The sequence below is a fragment of the Drosophila grimshawi genome, unplaced genomic scaffold, assembly GCF_018153295.1.
Source record: "Drosophila grimshawi isolate 15287-2541.00 unplaced genomic scaffold, ASM1815329v1 contig_1367, whole genome shotgun sequence".
NCBI classification, from domain to species: domain Eukaryota; kingdom Metazoa; phylum Arthropoda; class Insecta; order Diptera; family Drosophilidae; genus Drosophila; species Drosophila grimshawi.
The window spans coordinates 14,150,598-14,171,596 of record NW_025062889.1 but is presented as its reverse complement, the minus strand read 5'-3'; the positions used below and the strand labels follow the sequence as shown (position 1 = coordinate 14,171,596).

Below are 20,999 nucleotides of genomic sequence, written 5' to 3'. Positions count from 1 at the left end.
CACCATTTTGCAATAAGTACTTACTAAAACAATTTATTGGGATTTAAATCATATGAAATAACCTATAGAACTTTGTTTTCATTACTAAACTATATAAAATATCTACAAATATTACTTCCAAAATAAAATACACAAATCTATTAGGGAATTCTGTAAAAGTACGCGTACAATACAATACAATTCAATACAATTTCAGAAGGAACACTTGGCATAACTGGGTTTTGGGTTGGGTTTTTGGTTATGTGAGTACGAGTTGAGGGTTTTATGTTTTGTTCTTTGTTCTTTGTCGTGGCATATGACACCATACAGCTCACCTACAACTCGGCGAAAAATAGTATTGTGTATCGGCTTTAACAACAATTTTTCAAGTATTTCATTTTGTATTTCTTTTAAAGACATATGTACTCACTTTATGTATATGATTATCTCTGTAACACTGTATCTCTGTAGTAAAAACTAAATATATTCTGTGGGGGCTTCTGCTTAGAACGTACTCGTAATATTTGTATATTGCGGCTAGTTGAATATTTCGCTCATTTTCTATAAATCGCTTTCTATATATTCTTGCATTTTTTTTTTTTGGAATCTAGTTATGCGTATGTGTGTGTGGGTGGCAAAAATATATATGTGTTATGTGTATGTGTGTGTGGGTGTGTGTATATAGTATGTATCTATAAGCAATTCAATTGCTATACATTCTAACTATATAAATATAATTTGATTAATTTGTTAATAGCAATACAAAATGTTTAAGTTAGTTTTTGGCATAATTCATATATGTTTGTATGCAGTATGATGATGAGTTAACATTTTTCAAAATTGGATTTTCATTTGGTTGCTATCAATTATTAAAGAGCCTAAAAACATTTGCTAATTCCATATCATATCATATCATATCATATCGTTTAAATGCTAGCTCTCTCTTTAAATTATTTCTACGTTTTAGGTACTAGCCAGGCAGCCGAATTGCGAATTGGGCGCAACAATGCAAAAAGGTTTACGATATTTGCTGTGGTTCCAAAAAGCGTACTTCTTTTATCTAAATTGGTTTTCATATTTTTCACTTGTGGTTTTTTTTTGGGTTTTTTTTTTTTGGTTTTGGTTGCTTTAAATCAATCCCTGAGTGCATTTTTACTTTTTTTTTGTTGGTTTTTGTTTGTAACCGCTTTAATGCTCTGCTTGCTTTATTGCTGCTAGGTTTTCTTGGTTTTTTGGTGTTTTGCTTGTTATGTAATAAGTAAAAAGTTTTTGTTTTCTTTTTCTTGTCTAGTAAAGATTTCAGTTTTCAGCATTATAGAATTGAATTGGTTGTGTGCTGCTTGCGCGCGAGTGCCCTAATTGAAAAAGTTATTTATTTATTAACTACATTTAGATACGAAGGTTTTACATTTTTAGTTTTACCAATCTCAAAAATTTGTGGCTTGTGCTTTAGTTAAGTCGAGAAATAACGTTAAGTAATTTGCTAATTCAATGTTTTTCTTTTATATATATATTTCTTCTTCTTTTTTTTTTTTTTGTTGAGCGCAAAAGGTGCATGGAAGATTAACAAGGACTTAAAGTGTATGTGTGTGTGTGTGAGTGTGAGTGTGTGTAGGTGTTTGATTTTCTGTTTTGGCATAAGCCAATTAACATTGAACATTTATTAATCGTTAGGTTGTTTGTTCTCTTTTATTGGTGTTTCGATTGCGGGCCTAACGGTGAGCTCTAATTAATTTTAATTAATTTAATTTAATTTAATTTTTTTAATTTGTTAATTGTGTAAGTATGTATCTACAAAAGATTTATTTACGCCCTTCCTTTAACAACTTCAAAATATATATGAATTTTGTTTCCGTTTTTGTTTTTGTTCTTGGTTTTTTATTTATGTTGACATATGTATATTTATATATATGTATGCTTTAATATATGTATATATATATGTTTTTTTAGTTTATTTGGTTTTTAATGTGTATATTTAATATATATAATCTTGTATTTTCTTTTCATTTTTGTTTTGTATAATTACAATTGAATTTATAGTATGTACGTATTTGTTTTGTTAGTGGGGCTCGCTTTCATCGCTTTCATCGCTTTCATCGCTTTCATACGCTTCTCAGCCGACAATTCAGTTATGGGTATAACATATGCACTATATGTAGATAAGTACATCTCAGAGATACAATTATTTTCTTAAATTTTTTCTTTTTTTAACTACAACAATGTTTCAGGTTCTATAATCGAATTATCATTTTGTTCAGCTTGCTGGCTTTGCTTTGTAGCTCCTCAATTCGCCAAATAACGATTGCTAATTTCATTAATTTAATCAATTTTGTTTCAATTTTGTTGCAAATTAACAAAATTGTATAGCTTATTAATTTCATGCACTTCATAAGAATGTTTTACATGTAGTATTAGTTTTTATTGGGGTTACATTTTAATTTAGCTATCAGGTTGCGTGTTTCTCTTGTTCTTGCTTTATCGGGTTACACTATATATATATATATATATATATATAGTAGTAGTATATCTTCTAGTTCTACACATGATCAGCTCGCGTTCCATTTGGTTAGTTGCAAATTTAAACCTACACAAAAATCTAATTCAACAATACAACAAAAAAATGCTCTTATCATTAGTAAAGAAAACAATAGTACAATTCTATAAAATTCATAAAAAATTGCATTATACGTTTGAGTGTGTATATTTGTGTGTATTAATGTGTATGTTTAGGTGTGTGTATATGTATGCTTGGTGGATACAGCTGTCTAAACAGCCACAATGGCCGCCATCTACGAAGCAGTCGGCACTGGATTAAAATAATGCAGGCCATTGGTCTGTAATAAGAGAGAGAGCGAGAGAGAGATGGGTTTCGTTGTAGAATATAGATTATATCAGAATTAGTATGTATAACACCCACCGCCATATCGTATTCGGTAATGTAGGCGGGTATTTCCAACTGATCCTTTGTGATGGCCGAATACAAGTGCTCCACGCCGGGCAGCGAGTGCACCTTGGCTTTGATGGCTGGCGCCATGAATGTGGTGAACCACCAGGTCATCATTTTAGTCCAGAACGTGGGATGCACTATGTAGAAGGCCTTCAGATTCTTCTTGTATCTAGGCGAAAGATGATAGTTGATTATAGAAATATTGTTTGAACAGATGAATTACAACTCGATTACTTACTTATATGGCAAGACACTGTAGACCTCACGCAGCCAATGCAACGATGGATAGTTGTTTGTGGATGTGAGTGTGTGGAAGTATGCGATGACATAATCGCCTTTGACAATTGGATCCAGCAGCTTTATCAGATACAACAGTGCCTAGCAGTAGCAGAAGCAAACAATATATTAGTCATCTTCGAGGGCATCGATTAGCTAAAATGTTGGCTTACCTTTTCCAAATCAATATTCTGCGCTGGAAACCATTTGCCACAGAATACAATCACAGGTCTGCCCAGACGATCCACGCCGCTCTGATATAGACAACCGATTCCAGATACCTCATTCAGATCCTCAACCTGTGCGCGCTGCAGAAGGCGTTCATATCTGTAAAAAATAGAAGAAAAAAACCAAAAAACACATTAACAAATATTCATCAAGATTTATTCAATGATTTACATGCACTTCAAAAATTTCCTATAGCTCCTAATTAATCTTACAGATGTGCTAATGGCTGATTGAAACTGTTGTGTTGATACATATCAAGCATTATTTATTTATCTGTCTGTCAATGTGATTCGGTAGCTGTTGACAGCGATGACCCCCACGAGTAGCCGAAATATTTGTGAATCGTAATCGTTGTGGTTGCCTTGTTAACTGCTCGAAATTCGCACCGCATTCGCATTCACGTCGTTTATTTGTTTGTATGTATTTTGAAAGTTACCAGCACCAGTTTTATGAGTGCTTAAACAAAATATGACTTTTAAAGGGGATTTGCTTTATTGTTGTGCTAAAATGAGCGCAAATATTTGTGCGATAAGCTTGAAAGCGAGCGGCCTAATTAAATATTAATTAATGTAGAATATATAAAAATAAACATCGAATTGTCATGTTTTTTCTGGCAATATTCGTGACTGCAGCGATCGTTAACAGGCAGTAGCTTAACAGGCAGTAGCTTAACAGTCAGTTGCTTAACAGGTTAACAGGCAGTTGCTTAACAGATTGACAGGCAATTGCTTAACAGCCTGCTAACAGCAGCTTAGACTGTTAACTAATCTTAAACTAGCTGAGTTCAGATTAAGTCACCTTCCTTCCACTGGCTATATTTGGATCAGTGTAGCACGCCTGACTGAGTCATTTTGGCAAATCATTGACTCCGGGCATATTAAATTTGTAAGGTGTTAATTAACCAGTTTCGGAGCTTATGATTGGCACACGCCCCGCCAATTGTTGTGCCTTGAACTGTGGCAATGTGACGCACTTAACAAAACTTTCGGTCCGGCAGCAGCTGACTGCGAGAGCGATAAGCGCGTAAACCGCAAAATGATAAGAGCAGCGACAGCATCTGCAATGCATGCCCAAATCGGCTTAAGATAAGAAGCGTTCACGATTCTATAATAGAAAAGTTACGCATTGTGACGCAGCGTGCAAATAAGATAAATGTGCATATGCCATATAAAAGTAATATGTGTTTGTATAAACTACTACTACTAATTATACCCTGTATTTATGTACATGAATTGTTTAAGCCCGTGTGAAATTCGCTTGCAAACGTGCTAATTTAGCATGCAGTTTTATGTCTCAGTTAGTGTCTCAGAAGTTGTGCTTGAGATGCGGAAAATTAACTTAAGACTTGCATATTGTATTGTGATCGTGAGTTGCGTTCTTGGCGCAGCCCGGAAATATTCTTCTCTACTGTAGAAATTGATTACTACCCACTCCGGGCCCAACCGCATATTGCATGCCATTGTTCAGTTTGAATTGGCAACTAGACAGGCAACTCTCAGGGTCGTAAACGTGGTTTCAATAATGCATGACTGCTGATGAGCTGTCTACCAGGACCTTATCGGCATCGGCAGTGACTACGACAACGACTACGACAACGACCACATTAATTGGTCATATCGAGCGCTATAAATAAATGATAACTAGTTGAAATTATGAGCAATAATCAGGTCGAGCAAACAATTGGGTTGGGGGTCACAGCAAATGACGTCACGCTATTAAAAAACAAAAATCAATTTGGAAAATTGAAATGAAATGAAAGAAATGCCAAACGTCGTCAGTTTGTTTCATTGTGTGTGTGTGTAGGTGTGTGTGTGTTTGGGTTAAAAAGTAGTTCAATCACTTCTGAGTGTTAATGACTGACTGACTGACTAACTGACTGACTGGCTGATTGGCTGACTGTCAGCGTTCAATTGATTTCTTGCGTCTTTCGTCTCTGTTTACTCTCCTCGGGCGTCTCCATGAGCTCATCGGCGGCCATCATATCCCCAGTGGTCTCCTGCATGGGGCTGGAGCCCAAGTCAATGGACGTCATGCCCTCGAGCATTGTCATAGTGGCTGACTGCCTTAGATAGTTGGGCGATTTGGGTGGGTTGGGTTTTTTTGTTGGTTTGCTTGATTTGTTTCTGTTTCGGTCTCTGTTTCTGTTTTGCTGCCTTTGCTTTTGCTAACTGTTGTTCAATTATATTGTTTTTGTTCCCGTTTAAAGGTTTATCGATCGAGCGAAACGTTGAACGAATAACTATTTGGAATTCGCGTATATTTGCCTGGTGGGTGCACTTTCTCGGCAATTGACGCAAATGGCGCAGACGATTTGCCTCTTTCAGTGACGCTGCTTATAAATAGATTTCTCAATATTTTACTTTTGCCCGAAAAGTCGTATTTAATTTTGCCAGACTTTTGCGTTTCGTACGGAAGCCGCGTCAATAACACTAATTATGACAAACCGAAAAATGTGTAAACTTTTACAGATACAGATATATATATATTTTTGTATATATGTGTATATTGTATATGGGAATATAAGTATTGAGTTTATATAAATCAGTTGGCCAATCTATTCGAACCGTTACACGAACACAAAACGACCGTTCGCCACGAGCTGCGTTTCTCGACTGACTCGGCGGCTGCTCTTGCCTGCTCTTTAGTCCAAAATGCCTCTCTCTCTCTCTCTCTCTCGGAAGCTCTCTCACGGATGGTACGTGTCTACACCAAGAAACTCACAGCACAGCAGCACCAACAGCAGCAGCTGCAGGAAGTTCGCGCTTCCTCCCTTCCTCCCACTCTCTCTCTCTCTCTCTCTGTCTTGCGTCTGCGCTTTTTTCAGCTGTGCAATGACATCAACAGCAACAACAATATTTATTATAACAATAATAACAATTGTGGGTGCACAGGACACAACTATCCAAGGACATGCTACCTGCCTGCCTGGTTGCCTGCCTAGTTGCCTGCCTGGTTGCCTGCCTTTGTTGCTTGCCTAGTTGCCTGCCTGGTTGCCTGCCTGGTTGCCTGCCTTTGTTGCTTGCTTGACAGCCGCCAATCGCATAATGCAAATGCCATGTCTGTCCAACGAATCAGTTGAGAGCCATCAAATGTTTCGAGTTCTTTTGTGCCACTTTTTGGACAGCGCAACGTGACGTATGCGCAATTTCTATTTAAGCCAATGCAAATAGCCAACCAGCAAGCCAAACAAACAAACAGTTAGCATGTGATAAGTGTGATAAACTAGAAGATATCCTTAAATCAACTAGAACGCATTCTTAATTGTAACACTTTACTCACTAATAAAGCAAAAATAGCATATTTAATTGACTACTTAAGATACCAGGTTGGTTTATTATGCCCTGCGCCATAAGCAAGCATAGTAATATCATTCCAGATACAACACATTTGTGCAGGGTATAAACTGTAGCTGAACCCAGCTGAATGCTGAATGCGGAATGCATTGAACCAATCGTCACTGTGACTGACTGTGAGTGGCTGGCCTGTTTATGAACACACACATGCCGAATAATTACATAAAAAAATGTAATTTATTGAAATGAATTGAAGATTTAAATGACTACAAAATGCGATGACACCCGATCGGATCGAGTTGCGAGTTGCGAGTCGGCAACAAGTCAAACAAATGCAACAAAATGTGCGGTTGCATTCAATGAACTGCAACATTCACGTGTTAATCACAGGGAGGAGGAGGAGACGGAGGGGGATGCTGCTAATTTAGAATTAAGATGATTATAATTAAGTTGAGAGAAATAATGTCATCGCATTGACATTGGCAGCGTAACAAAACCGAATTTCAACTTGAAACATCAAATGAATTTAATTTAATGCGAAACTTTTGCAGTTTTTTCTTTTTTTGGCTATTTGCTATTCATATTTTGGATTTGGCTTGGATTCGTTTTGGGTTCACAATATGAATTGCGAAATGCAAATTAAAACGCCACAAAGATAAAAGGTAAACAAAAGATATTGCGAGGGCAGCTTAGAAACTTTTGCGCACTCAAAATAGATCAATAAAAGATGTTGCGACTATAAATATAATAGTTATCCTATGAACCACCCTTGTGAACCACATAACTGATGTTTATTATTATTTAGTATTTATCGCTTGACACTCACTCAACGATTTGAAAGGGTTCCAAGTCTTATTTGGACACGTGCTTGAGTATTTTTAGCCGACTGATTAGGTACTTATATTTAGTGTGTGTCCAAAAATGGACTTGGACTTTGGACATGCCATCGATGACGTAGTCAATTTGGTAGCAATGACGTCGACAAGCTTGAGGATGCGGGTAGTCGGGTAGTGTGGGGCTTATTAGACTTGGACTTGACTTCAATTGCACGAAACTAGTTCGCGTGCCAATGTCCTGTAAAATTTACATAGGCATAGTTATTAGGCAGAGGCATTTTGGGCAGGCAAAAGGCAACAGCAACAGCAACAGCAAAGGCAACCCGGTCAAAAGAAGTCATTTGTTAGACGCTTAAGATATTTCCGGCACGCGCACACTAAACACACACGAAACGTATTTATTTAAGAGTATTACAAGAAATACCTAAAGCAAATGTTTATGTGGCCACCTAAGAATGGGAGTGGCTGTCGGGGGTTGGGGCTGGAAGGTGTTAGCTGTTGGCTGTTGGATCTCGTGGCAGTTTTATGAGCTGCAGACGGAGCAGTTGGGAATACATGCTCAAGTGTCATTGTAAATGGGGTAGGAAATGTATTTAATGACGCAAGCGTTGAATAACTGATATGTCCAGATATGAATGCGTCTGTTTGTCTCTTGCCGTAAGAAAGCAGCAGCAGCAGCAGCAACCAAAACAGGATTGATTTCACTCTGCAACACGCTGCATTAACAATAGTATATCTATTAAATGGCAAGGACTTTAAGCACAGAAGTACAACAGACTATTCACAATAATATTGCATCTGCATATTCATGTTACACTTGAGTTGAACGGTGTTTCCCATCATTAAGCTATGTGTAATTATATAGCATGTAGCTACAACACTCCAGTGAGCAAATGTCTTATTTTATGCTTTAGCATTTAGCTTTCAATTGTGTTCCACTTTGTTGGCCGCACTTACCGCTCTTGATGCTCCATGCCCTCAATGCCCTCGGCAACGACGCTCTCGTAGACGCCAGCTCTTGGCCGATCGCTCAGCAAATGCTGCCTGTCCAGATCGAGCTGTGTGTATGAAAGAGATTGTAAGTATAAATAAAACAAGAAGAGATAGCGAGAGAGGAAGAGATAGAGAGAGAGTGAAAGAGGGAGATTATGATGGAATTAACCTGTAGCTGTGCCTGCAGTCCGCTGCTGTAGGAATTGAGGCTGAGGCCATTCATATCCCGGCCGCCATACTCCAGATCTGAGCTGTTGCCCTCCATATCGTGTGGACTCACGTCTGAATCGTCGTCAGCTGTGTGTTGAGAGAGAGACAGAGAGAGAAAGAGAGTGGAAGAGAGAGAAAATTAAAGTTTAGTTGTTTTTCGAGAGTATTTTAGAGATGCCAAATGCATTTACATGAAAACTCAAATGAGTTGTTTATCATATTTGTTGATGTTATTGTTTTGGTATTGTTGTTGTGGTTGTTGTTGTTGATTTATCTATTATCAGTTATTATCAAAGCTCAGACTCAATTCGCAAACTTTGTTCTTATGCCTTCAACTTCAGCGCTGCGTAATTTGATATCAACTGAAAGCGACGCCGGCGCCATCAGCATTTGAACGCCGCTTTTGTCAGCTGCAGAAGTGACAGCGACGCCGACTGCGACTGCGACTGCGACAGTGGCAGCGTTGAGCGCTTGGCTGAGCCAGCGAGCGAGAGGGAAAGCACCGAGACGCCCCCCCATCTGCAGCAGCTGTTGGGCGAAGGTGGAGCTGAGAGCAGCGGATAACCAGCGAAGGGGCGTCGGATGAGCGCGATAAGCGAGTTGCGTTTGTTTTGAAACGCTGACATGATTTAAGTGGGCCAAAACGAATTTTGCCAAGACAACAAGCAGCCGCAACAACAACAACAACAGCAACAGTAGCAAGAAAAACTACAACAGCAGCAGCTACTCATCTTAGCATCATCTTGTCATGATAAGCCGCAGAGTTAATTTCAATGTTTGACAATGATCTTTCTTTTTAGATAAGCAGCATCTAAAGCGTAGAAGAACCTCATCACGTACATTTTTGTCGACCAAACAGAAGCTCAGCGATGATCGCTTCTGATAAGCAAATTCAGTTCCTGATATTGCTATTAGCATTCTTTGCTAAGGGGATTTATTTGGCATTTATAATTACATACTCAAAGAACTAAATAAACAAAATGTGAAATTGTATTTTAATCTTTCTCTGCAAATTTACATTTTCTCGTAAATTTTAAAGTAAGTTGAGATGCTAAATTTCCAAAAACCTGAACTAATAGCGAAGCGTTAATTGTTTTTTGCCGCTACTGTTTTGGAATTTAAATTTGATTTCATATCTGCCAGCTTTTTTTTATGAAGCAGCTTGAAAGTATGCAACACTTTTTCCCACATAGCTTGCTAACTGGCAAACTCGACGCTGACGTCAGTCGCGTGAGTTGCTGCAAATCGTCACAACTTTGTATCAGATTAACAAATATGAATAATTTAAAACAATTTAATGCCGTTTGTACACAAGTTTATAGTTTAAGATCTCTGAATAGATTTATGAGCACTCATTCAACACTATTTTGTTGCAAACTTTTCATTATTCACCTACAACTGTGCCTTAAATCGTTTTGTTGACGCGCAATTGTTTAATCAGTTGTGCAAAATGAAAAACGATGGAAGAAAATTGGAAAATAGATTGCGTTTGCCGTTGAATGACCACACGATGGCGTCTTCAAAACGTAACTGAAGCCATACAAAATGTGTATGGATTCGGATTGGGAATGGGAATGGGAACTTGGCCAACGCACAAGCATATATCAAACGGCTCTGTCTTTGTATGTGTGAGAGAGTGTGTGTGTGTGTGAGAGAGAGTGTGTGTGTATGTGTGTGTGTGAGTTCTAATCTTATCGACATCGACATTATCGTCAGCTGTTGACGGGCTAAACAAGGCAATAATTCCAAGGGAACGATATCAAAATCACAGCCAGTCGAAGCCAGCACAAACACAAACATAAGCGATAAGTGATAAACGATAAACGATAACCGATAGACACTTACCGTGTCGATGACGCATGTGCACACTGTGACTGTGCTGCGGATTGCGTATGATCCGTATCTGCCGATCCGGATCGGGATGCTGAGGTTCGCCCAACTCGCCACCGGTATCCTTGGGCAGCTGCCACAGCGCACTGCGCTCCTCGAGCTGATCGCGTGGGAAATAGAGCGGCGCCAGCACCTCGTAGGTGCCACGCTCGCTGCTGTTGACGCACAGTATCACAACCTGCTGTGTAAACTTGTCCAGAAAGCGACGAATGGTGCCTGTATATGAATAGAAAAGATACACTCGAATTAATGATTGTTTGCCTGCAATCAGTCTATATACATTTCTGATTTGATTGTCTTTGCTGCAAGGTGCAGCAGAAACTAATAAAAGAAGGAGTGATCGAATTGTTCCCCGTAGTCTGAAATGAAGTAGGAAATTTGAATAGATACTCAATCAAATATAAGTGATAATGTGATAATCATAAAAACGAAGACAAATCAAATGCTTTTAAGAAATAACTCTTCATGGACAATAAATGAACAAATTTAAGTGATTAAAAAACAGGTATTAAATTTAGAAATACATATATCATAAATGGCTCTACTGCAGTTAGATAAATAGAGATCATTGTTATATAAATAAGAACAGTATTATAAGGAATAAAATCAGTTCAAAATACAACTGCATCGTGGCTAACCACTAAAATGCATTAAGCAATAACACAACTCATACTATACACTCACTGACCAATCAAATCAGATAATTATAGACCAGATGACTACATAGATATATATATATATATATATATATAGATTGCTGTCATTACTCACGCAGGGCAATGTGCGCGGCTACATCGGCTGGAAATGTCTTCTGATTGCCACTCACATTGCACACGGCAATTGTGCGCAGATTCAGCTCCTTGGCCTTGCAGAGAACGTTTCTGTGTTGGTTGGTTAAAGGAGTAGAGTGCATTAGACAAGTGCAACAGAAATGTGTGTCTGTCATTGGCAGGCTCACCTGTAACAGCAGTGCAACGCATTCTCGGCGGCCGTCTTCAGCTTCTCCTTGTAGGCGGGTGCAACAGTGTGCAGAACATACTTGGCTGGCAGATTGTATCCACGCGTAACGCGCACATCACCAATGCGGCACTCTGAAAGAGGATACACTTCAATGAGTTCAGTTCAAGGGGAAGGACTTATTCCAAAACAGTGGCCTTACCCTTTACAGTTGTGCTGAGCTCCTCTTTGAGCTGATTGCCCGCAACGGCAATAATGCGCTCCGATATGCAATTGCTTTCAGTCAGGGTTTCATCGCTGCTGTTCGTGATGGCGTCCACCTCCAGTGTGGTCATGTCGCCATCCCTTTAAATGACACAGGTGCACAAGTTAGTTTGTTAGAGGTAGAGGTACAGGTAGAGGTAGATTAATGTCGAGGACTCACCAAATCACCAGGCGATTGTTGACATCTTTGGACAGGGGAAAGGGACTGCAATTGTGCCGCGGCCCGCCGAGTGTGGAATAATCCGTTAAGGGCAGCCGTGTGTCCGTCTTCTGTGAGCCACCCCAAGTGGCCAAATTATCCAATTTGACAAGCTAATTGGAAACGAATTGGAAAACGCAATTAATCACTGGCATTGACAGAGCGCTGAGAGCTCAGTTTAAAACTTACACATGAGCTGGTGCTGGAACTGGAGCTGGAGTCGAACGCTTTGAAGTCCACATTTGAGTTCGTGTCGAGACGCATTGCGCTACAATTGGGAATATTGAAATTGTTAAAGAAACAATATATTTGAAGATCTGCAAGATTTAAAATGAGTTTGTGCGAATGAAGAATGGACTGAAGACGATGTTAAACAGTGTTTGGCGGATCAAAGGGAAGAAATGGAGATGAAGAGGCAAAAATTCGATGAGAAACAAGGTTAACTGAAGATTAACATAAACTGTTAGCCTAAAGATGAATAAGAACCTTAAAATTAGATTTAGATGACTACGCAATACGCTGAATCAAGTTATGATGTTTTCCTCAGAAAAATACTATACCCTTTATCACTATGCGGTTAGATCTATATACATATATATATATATATATATATAGCCACCAGCTCTTATCTCTTATCCAAGATTTTTTTCGTCTTGGGGGTTTCTAGGTCTACAGTCGACTGTCAAGAGATCGGTGAGTATTGTAAGTCATTGAAATACATTTTATATATCAGAGTAAATTTAGGCGACATTTTGTGAGTCACTGTTTCTCGACTGTTATTGCCGATCAATAATACATATAATTTATGACCTCAAATGCCATCTGTTGTACACATTTGCTCAACTTGCAGATACCCTTTATGCATTTGACAGAAAGAGTTCCTGCACACAATTCAGACACTGCAGTAAATATTGTATCTGGGCATTCTGAAGACTTTGAATATGTGTGTGGGCAAAGTCGGTCTGGCTTGCTGGCCCAAAAGCTTTACGAAATCTATGCAAACACTCGCCTTATCGCCGCACAAACAAACCACACCAGACCAGACCAGATCAGAACGGAACGGAACGGTCTGAGTCACGATCGGAAACGTCAACGAACTGAGCTGAATAACAACTAGTTTGGCTGAGCGACTAACAAAAGACACAACCGTTGGCGATAGCTGCCCAATTTGCAAGCAAACAGCAAAAGCAGCCAAAAATACACTTAAAAAAACTTAAACTTTTCGTTACGTTTGCGATTTATTCAAGTCGAACTAAAAGAATTGAGTGTCCCACACGAGGAGGAGGCTATTCATATCTCGAGTGATGCACTGGCAGCCTGCAAAGTGCCTCTTGCCACGCCTGTTCCACCTGCTGCTGGTGCCACCCACTTACTTGCTGCTATTTGTGGCATGTGCGTCACACGTCGAATGGCAGGTGAGAGGCCGTTGAAAACAAAGACAGCGCCTGCAGCCTTTTTTCAGCCTGCAACATGCAACATGCAACAACCAGTGCAGCTGCAGCTGCAGCCCGCTTCCTTGCCTAATTGCCATATCCACACACTGCGTGCACATTAAGTGCTTCATCTGTCTCCCTGTTACCCTTCCCCCCTCTCCCACCATCTCTATCTGTGTGTTTTTTTATGGACACCAGTTGAACTTTGGCCTTTTGCAGAGCAGTTAGAAAATACTGCAGGTATGCTATGGTAGTATATAGTATATAGTATCTGGTATCTATATGCAACATCTGGTATATAGTTATGTGGTATATAGTCCAAGCACTGGCCTAAATTGGCTGTGGTAATCTGGCTCAAGGTGCCATTTTCGAGTGCTGATGATAACAAAAGCGCAGCACAATGAACAACATGCTAACAAATACACACACACACACACACACACACACACACCCACACACACACACACAAATACCCGTTAGGCACATGTGCGCAAACAATAAACTGATAAATTTATGTGCCATTATTATATAAGAGGAGTACTACTTACAGCAACACACACACGCATGCCACATATATTTTCAATTGTACACAATACGCACATTGATAAATTAATCTGCAAATATGTTTGCATTTCAATTCACAAACACCAAACATTAATGTGCAATAACAACCAGATGTGGCGCATTCTGAGCTTGCTCGACGGGGGGAATACCCCGCAAATATACAAATATATTTACTAACAAGCAAGCCGAAGATGATATACCCTTGAAGATCGGAGTTTGCATATTGTTCAGAGTTTGTCATATTATTGTATATATTTTGCTGCAAAGAGAACATTCTACTTTTAATGTGCAACAAATGTTATTAAAGACAAACGATCCTCCAATCTTTAGCAAAACTACGTTTGCTGATGCTGGTCAAGAATATATATATAGTGTAGACTTCTCCTTCAATGAGCTGCAAATTTGAAGACAAAAATTCAAATACCCACTGCAAATAATTGAATAGAAAACTGGTTTTGAAATAACTTCTGTTTTGAGCAGCCGTGAAATTATTCGCTTCATTATCAGCCTTCAGTTGGAAATTGCTTGGCGAGGGGAAGGGCAACCAATTATTTATCGTGCTAATTTGTATTAAAAAATGTGGATTCTAGCAATGACTTTAATAATTTTATGTATTTAATTAAATTTTGTTATGCGACTTGCATTTATCTATATATATATATATATTTGCAATGGGGTTTTTCTCTGTTGTGTTCAAAGGTGAATTAATCACATTTTTGTATATATCTTAAATAACTTCCAACAGTTTCCCATGAGACGTTTATTTGTCTGGACTCTTGACTTTAAGGTGATCTTTTAATTCCCATGACTTGGCTAACGTAATTTAGATTTCCAGAATATTTGTCTTGTTTTCGTGCCATAGATTTTCATCAGTGTCGGACGTGTCTAAACAAAAGTCTGTCAATCTCTTTTTTTTAAGAATATTTGGTACACAAAGAGGAATTTAATCGTTTGGTGCGGCGGAACAATCTGTAGACCCCAAAGTCATCCGAGACTGATGTGCATAATACTAGCAAGCGTGGAAAAGTCAACAGTTGGTTCAGCAAGTATTTGCCAAAGATACACACACACACAGAGAGAGAGCTATATTAAGAGCTGACTAAACCCTAATAAAGAAACTAAATAAATTTGCCAGTAAGAATGACGCGACAATGCATCAGTTTTTCCATATATATATAGTATATAGTCATATATCTCAGATACATGTGCATATTTGTATAGTGATTTATTTGTCACGTTTTTTATGCAGTTTTCGTTGTTACTGCGCCACAGCAACTGGGCGCACCCTGTATACAAGTCGAGAGCTGGTCTTACCGGTAAATCAAAATTGACAAATATTTACGCGAGAGAGAGTGGGAAAGAGAGAGGGGGAGTGTGTGTGTGTGTGTGTGTGTGTGTGTGTGTGTGTGTGTGTGTGTGTGTGTGTGTGTGAGGGGCACAGTTGTATGTGCAGGTGTTTCAGTGCACAGCTGTAGCTGTTAATGACAACCATTGTAATTGCAAATTTTTTGCTGGAAAACTAAGTAGTTGTCTCTGCCTCCCATCCACCCCTCCTAAAATAATGTGTGTGTGTCAGTGTGTGTGTGTGTGTTGACTTTTGAATGAGCTGCGTCTCAACTTGATAAGCAGCGTCGCACGTTGTCTGCTCACAAACTTAAGGCAAACAAATGCCGTCAACAAAAATTTAGACGTTATGTGCTAGACTCTTAGCGCCAGTGTAGGAGTGTGCTCTTGTGTGTGTGTGTCTGTGTGTGTATGTGTGTGTGTGTGTCTGTGTGTGTGTGTGTGTGGGTGTGTGTTTGCGTCAGACGATCACATCATCACTTAGCAGTTTACAGTTTGGCAGTTGAGCTGACTGATATTTAGTTACAGCAAATTGACAATTTGGATACATTACGTATACGCAGCGCACACAACACAAAAGCTAAATGTCAAAATCGAATTGAATTATATATGAGAACGCAATCGCCAATGTCACGCCCACTCACCCACCCACCCAAACGACTTCAGCTGCCCGGCGAGCAATAACCCAACTCAAATGGAAGACTGTTAACTATTCCTGTTGCCGTTGTATTAGTTAATCCTGTTGTAGCTACTATTTCTTGCTTGCTAGTTGAAGTTGAAGCTGGCGTGCTTCAGTCAATTATATTCTACTACAGCGACGAACTGCATGCCATGTTTTGTTTTGTTTTTTTCAGTTTTACTTGTGGCTTTGCTTACTGCTTAAATGTCAAATTGTTCTGTCTAGAAATGTGTACGCTTTCCCCCCACTCGCCCAGCACTCACTCCTCAGCTAATACTTTATGCAGCATAATAATAGTGACAATTGTTATATAAATGCTTAAATAACAACAATTTATAAAAAAAAAAATAAATCGTGGAATATTTTGCATGAGTTGACAAGTTAATATGAATGTTTATTCTGAGCCTGCTTAACTTTGTCGATTGTTGACTATTCATTTGCTAAATAAAGATAAACAAAAGAATAAACATGAGAAAAATATTCTTTGATTTTCGATGCAAATTGACACATTCCATTGGTAAGTGTTTATAAAGGCGAATGCAAAAAGAAATACGACATTTTTATTGAGTGTTAACTGAGTAAGATGAGCGTCTCATCAATAATTATTCTATCGAAATATATACAGGGCATCTGCTGTGTCGATCATAGCTGATTACTTGCCGCAGTGCAGTGGCAACGCTTACGTGTGTTGTTGTGATTACTCCTGAGAAACATTTCACATTTGTTATGCCTGTGCTTCCCCTTGTAAATATTTTGCATGATTTTTGTGCTGGTTTTTGTTTTTTTTTTTGTTTTTTTCTTTTGGGTCGCGTTGCAGAGTTTTGTTTTCGCTACACGCTCAATCCGCCAAACTGTTGCATAATCAATGCGAAATTGTCGCCCACATGCCAAGGACTGGCAAGGACTAATACCTCTGATACCTGCTCATATGGCCTATACATAGCATATATATATATAAATATGTATATATATATATCTGTTTCTGTGTGTGGTAACTGCGCTTGGCACGAAACGAAGCATTACGTATACGGCCTGCTGGCATTGTCCTTTGCCTTTTTGTGATCTCTGGCCGAAAAACGTCCATAAAGAGACCAAAGGCAAACGTAAGAAACGTGTCGAGGCTTAAACTAAACTTGCCACGGAGCACAAAAAGGGGCAAGGAGTACGGGCATGGCAATGGCACTGGGATTGGGATTGGGAATGGGACCGGGGGAAGGGGGAAGGAGAATGGGCATACCGAATGACAATGCCAACTTTTTTTTTTTTGTTTTTTGTACCAGCCAGCGCGAAAGTTCGATTTGTTTATGTTCGAATTTCGACGCTTAACGCCAACGTCAACCATATTCTGTGCTTGTTATTGTTTTTTTGTTTCACTCTTATTACGTTGTTGTGTCTCGTCTGTTGTTTCCTTGTTTATATTTATTTTGAATGCGTCATTCGTCGCGCCTTGTGGGCTCGGTCTCCGTTTTGGTTTTGGTTTTGGTTTTGTTTTCCGACTCTTTTCAATCATTCAGTCGAAAAAACTAATCTGAGAATGGCGTATAGTTGTTCTCTCCCAAAAAAACAAAAAAAAACCTGTCCAAAAGCACTAGGCAACATCCATCAGCATTATTTCCAACATGATCATTAGCTCATCATGTTCTCATCGAAACCTCGAAGCTTCTTGGTTGGTTAGATGTCAATTTCACATACGAATGCATTTACATAATGTTCGCATTAAAGCCATTCCTTCTATATACCAAAAAAAAAAAAGCTTACTATATAATAATATGCGTGTCTGCGTGTGTGTTTGTGTGTGTGTGTGTGTGTGACTAGCACTGCCCCCATTCGCATTATTTATATCGCAGTGAGTCGATTCAGTGTCATACTCGTGAATTTCACGTTTTCTTTGCCGAACGGGCTTATTAATAACTAATATAATCGTTATATCATTCATTTGTGTTGAGCGCGCAACGCACAGCGGGTCAAATATAACGAATATTCGTCACTTTCATTAGTAACTCGCAGTCCCTTTAACAATATCTAGTCGCAAATGTGCCTCATGATATTTTTACTGAATTCCAGTTGCCACTGCTGCCTCCACTGCTGCTGCCACTGCTGCTGTCCACTGTATCGAATAGTAATCTAAGCATATTACTATTTAATAGAGTTACTAACAGGTTTTTGGTGTTTCCACTTCTGCCGGACTATGCGTATACGCTGTAATTGCAAATAATACGTATACGACACGTTGAACATAGCTTTAAGAATTCGAATGAATTGATATAGCGAAGCGATTGAATAAATTCAATTTCATGTAATATCATTATCTGAAATTGGATCTAATTGAACCCATTGCAGACTGATCGATACATCCTCCATTTGCCACATTTATGTGGAGGAGGGCCTTAAAAAGCATTTCATAATTGAGCTGCAAGAGCGCATTCAGCCGGGAAATGGCTCAGGGTGCACAGAATAAACACACACACATACACACACTCACACACACACATTTGTATCTTTATGTTGTGTGTATTGGATAAACAAAGTACAAAGAGCATGTGTGCACAGCAAATGGTAAACTGGTAATAGGGGAGGGGGGTGGTGGGTAGTAAGGAGGAGGAGTGTGTGGGGAAAGGACAGTCAGACGCTTGTCCAATTCAGACAATTAATCAGGTGCCCTTGTGGGAGTTGGCTGTGTGGGTTTCTTTTTGTGTGGCATTGTCTGCTGCAGTCTTGCACCTGGACTTCTTATCGAGGTCGTCGTCGTTTTGCGCACTTAAGTTTTTATGTAAGTCAAGACCCGATTATTTATGAATATTCGCAGAAAGTTGCAATGCATTTTGTTGCACGTACTGAAAGAGAAAAGCTTTTCTGCACCGAAAGAGAAATGGAGAAACCTGCTCCTCTGCTTTACTTACTTACTTACTCCACTGTGAGCAGTGACCAGTGACCAGTGGACCAATAATAAATAATTACGTTCTTTAATGGCTTCCACTTACAGTTAGTTTGTTGTTTTGCTTTCTCTTTCTCTTTCTGATGCTGCTGCAGCTGCAGAGTCGGACAGCAAAACCGTTGCACAAGCTTTTGAAGGTTACGTTTTGATAGGCTAGTGACACACATGTGTGTGTGTGTTTGTGTGTGTTTGTCTATTCTATTATGTATGTGAGTATATGTGTGTGTGTGTGTGTGTGAGTGTGTTTATTCTAAGAGCCCAAGTAAGGAAATTACTGTGATTTTGAAACCTATTTAGTTGAAAACCACTTTTATAGTACAACTGGAATTAGCAGCACAACTGACTGCTGTATGCCATATATTCAAATATAGATCTACATACACCTATATCTATGTATCTATGTGTGTGTCAAACTACAGTGACTGCAAAAACTTCACACACACTCGACACTCGACGACTTTGGCGACGTTTTTCAAAATGAAAACACCAAACAAAGAAGAAGAACTGCCAAGCGCCATCTAAAATTTACACTCACACGCTCAGTTACATCAACACACACAATCACACAAGCGTAACTTTGTGTGGGGGGAGGGGGGAGTGATGGGGGCGTTGGGAGTAAAAAGAAAATGCGGTAGTCAGTGTTAGGCGCGGTGTGTATGTGTGTGTGTGTGTGTGTGTGTGTGAGAGTGTATTTCAGGTAACTCTACGAATGTGTGTATGGGTGTATGTATATGCATGCATGTATATGAACGTTGTTGTGTTGGTATTGCCTGAAATGAAAACTTGCTTAATTTTTACGCACTTTTCTCAATGATATTCAAATCGTCGAACAATTTACACACTTCCCAACACTTGATGGCTAGTTGTTTCGTTTTTGGTTTTTTTTGTTTCTCACTTCTTGTTGGTTTATTACTTCACTTTGTGCACTTTTTGGGTGTTGATGTGTGTGTTTTTGTGTGTTGTGTGTGTGTGTTGCAAATAAACTGGCTCGTCAAGCTCGTCGCTTCTGCCCACCGCTCGTCACGAATCCACGTTCGACACTGAAAAGCTCGCGTTTTGCGGGCTTAGACTTTTTTTTGTGGGGCTTGAGGTAGTGCCCAACAATAAGCGCTAAAAAATTACAAATGATAAGACCGTGCAAAAAAAAAAAATACCAAACGCGCTATTGAGACTACACATGCGCTGCATGACAAAAGCTGACTGCATTTGTCCATGTGAAGAGCAAGGCGCGCACGCTTGACAAATTTGAAAAGCTAGTTTGAAAGAACGGCAGCATTGTACAAACTTTTGCAGTGTTATGTCATTAAAACCGAAAGTTGAAGACATTAATACCAATAAGCAATCACTTATTACGTAGCCATAAAATATGTGAGAAATCCTCTTTTTTTCTATGTGCGTTGCCCGCACAACTTAATCGGAATCCATAAATCATGTCCACGGCTGCAGAAGATTTGTCATATTTCATATTTGCGGACACTTGTGAACACAGCCGGGTTCGGGTTCAAGCTGGACCAAAGATGCATTATTATATGATACGAACATTGGATTTTGCCAAACAAATAATTATACAACAAACAGGCGAATTTGCTGTGCGGCGGAGAGCGCAGGAGGAACAGGCGAAAGCCGCCAGATTCACTTTCAGTTCCAGTTCGGTCTTCAGCTGGAGGATATGAAGATGCAGCTGCAGCTGTTGGATCACAGCTTGTCTCTGTCATAATCAGCAGATGTTTGGCCGAATTCGAAAGGAGGAAATCGCCCGTGGCCAAACAAAAAGAGACAGTAGTCGAGTGGACGATAAATAAATAATAAATGCATTGCGAAATTATAATTTTTTTTTGTATTTTTGTTGGTTTTATACTTTTTAGGTATTTTTTGTTGTTTTTATTGAAATTCCTTAGATCGCAAGAAGCGCACAGAAGTAATATGTATATGGTAAATTGTTGTTGTAGATACATACATAATAATTAAGATT

The 20,999-nt window shown here is 39.2% G+C and overlaps 1 protein-coding gene across 5 annotated transcripts; it reads right to left on the bottom strand.

Annotated features, from left to right (window-relative positions):
• Nucleotides 1-1,990: 1,990 nt before the first annotated feature.
• Nucleotides 1,991-20,069, bottom strand: LOC6560372 (protein GDAP2 homolog). 5 transcript variants are annotated; one of them, XM_001986792.2, is made up of 13 exons: nt 19,830-20,069; nt 12,262-12,340; nt 12,034-12,185; nt 11,812-11,954; nt 11,611-11,743; nt 11,424-11,533; nt 10,608-10,868; nt 8,722-8,849; nt 8,517-8,617; nt 3,376-3,529; nt 3,165-3,304; nt 2,897-3,095; nt 1,991-2,813 (listed from the first exon to the last, which is right to left on the bottom strand). In XM_001986792.2, the coding sequence occupies exons 2-13, from the start codon at nt 12,334-12,336 to the stop codon at nt 2,769-2,771; spliced, it is 1,641 nt and encodes a 546-aa protein (XP_001986828.1). In that variant the 5' UTR covers nt 12,337-12,340; nt 19,830-20,069; the 3' UTR covers nt 1,991-2,768. The 5 variants fall into 5 exon arrangements, with proteins under 5 accessions (XP_001986828.1, XP_032591164.1, XP_032591165.1 ...); XM_032735273.2 differs by lacking the exons at nt 10,608-10,868; nt 11,424-11,533; nt 11,611-11,743; ... (2 more) ...; nt 12,262-12,340; nt 19,830-20,069 and adding an exon at nt 10,155-10,204; XM_032735274.1 differs by lacking the exons at nt 10,608-10,868; nt 11,424-11,533; nt 11,611-11,743; ... (2 more) ...; nt 12,262-12,340; nt 19,830-20,069 and adding an exon at nt 10,159-10,182.
• Between the last annotated feature and the right edge of the window lie 930 nt (nt 20,070-20,999).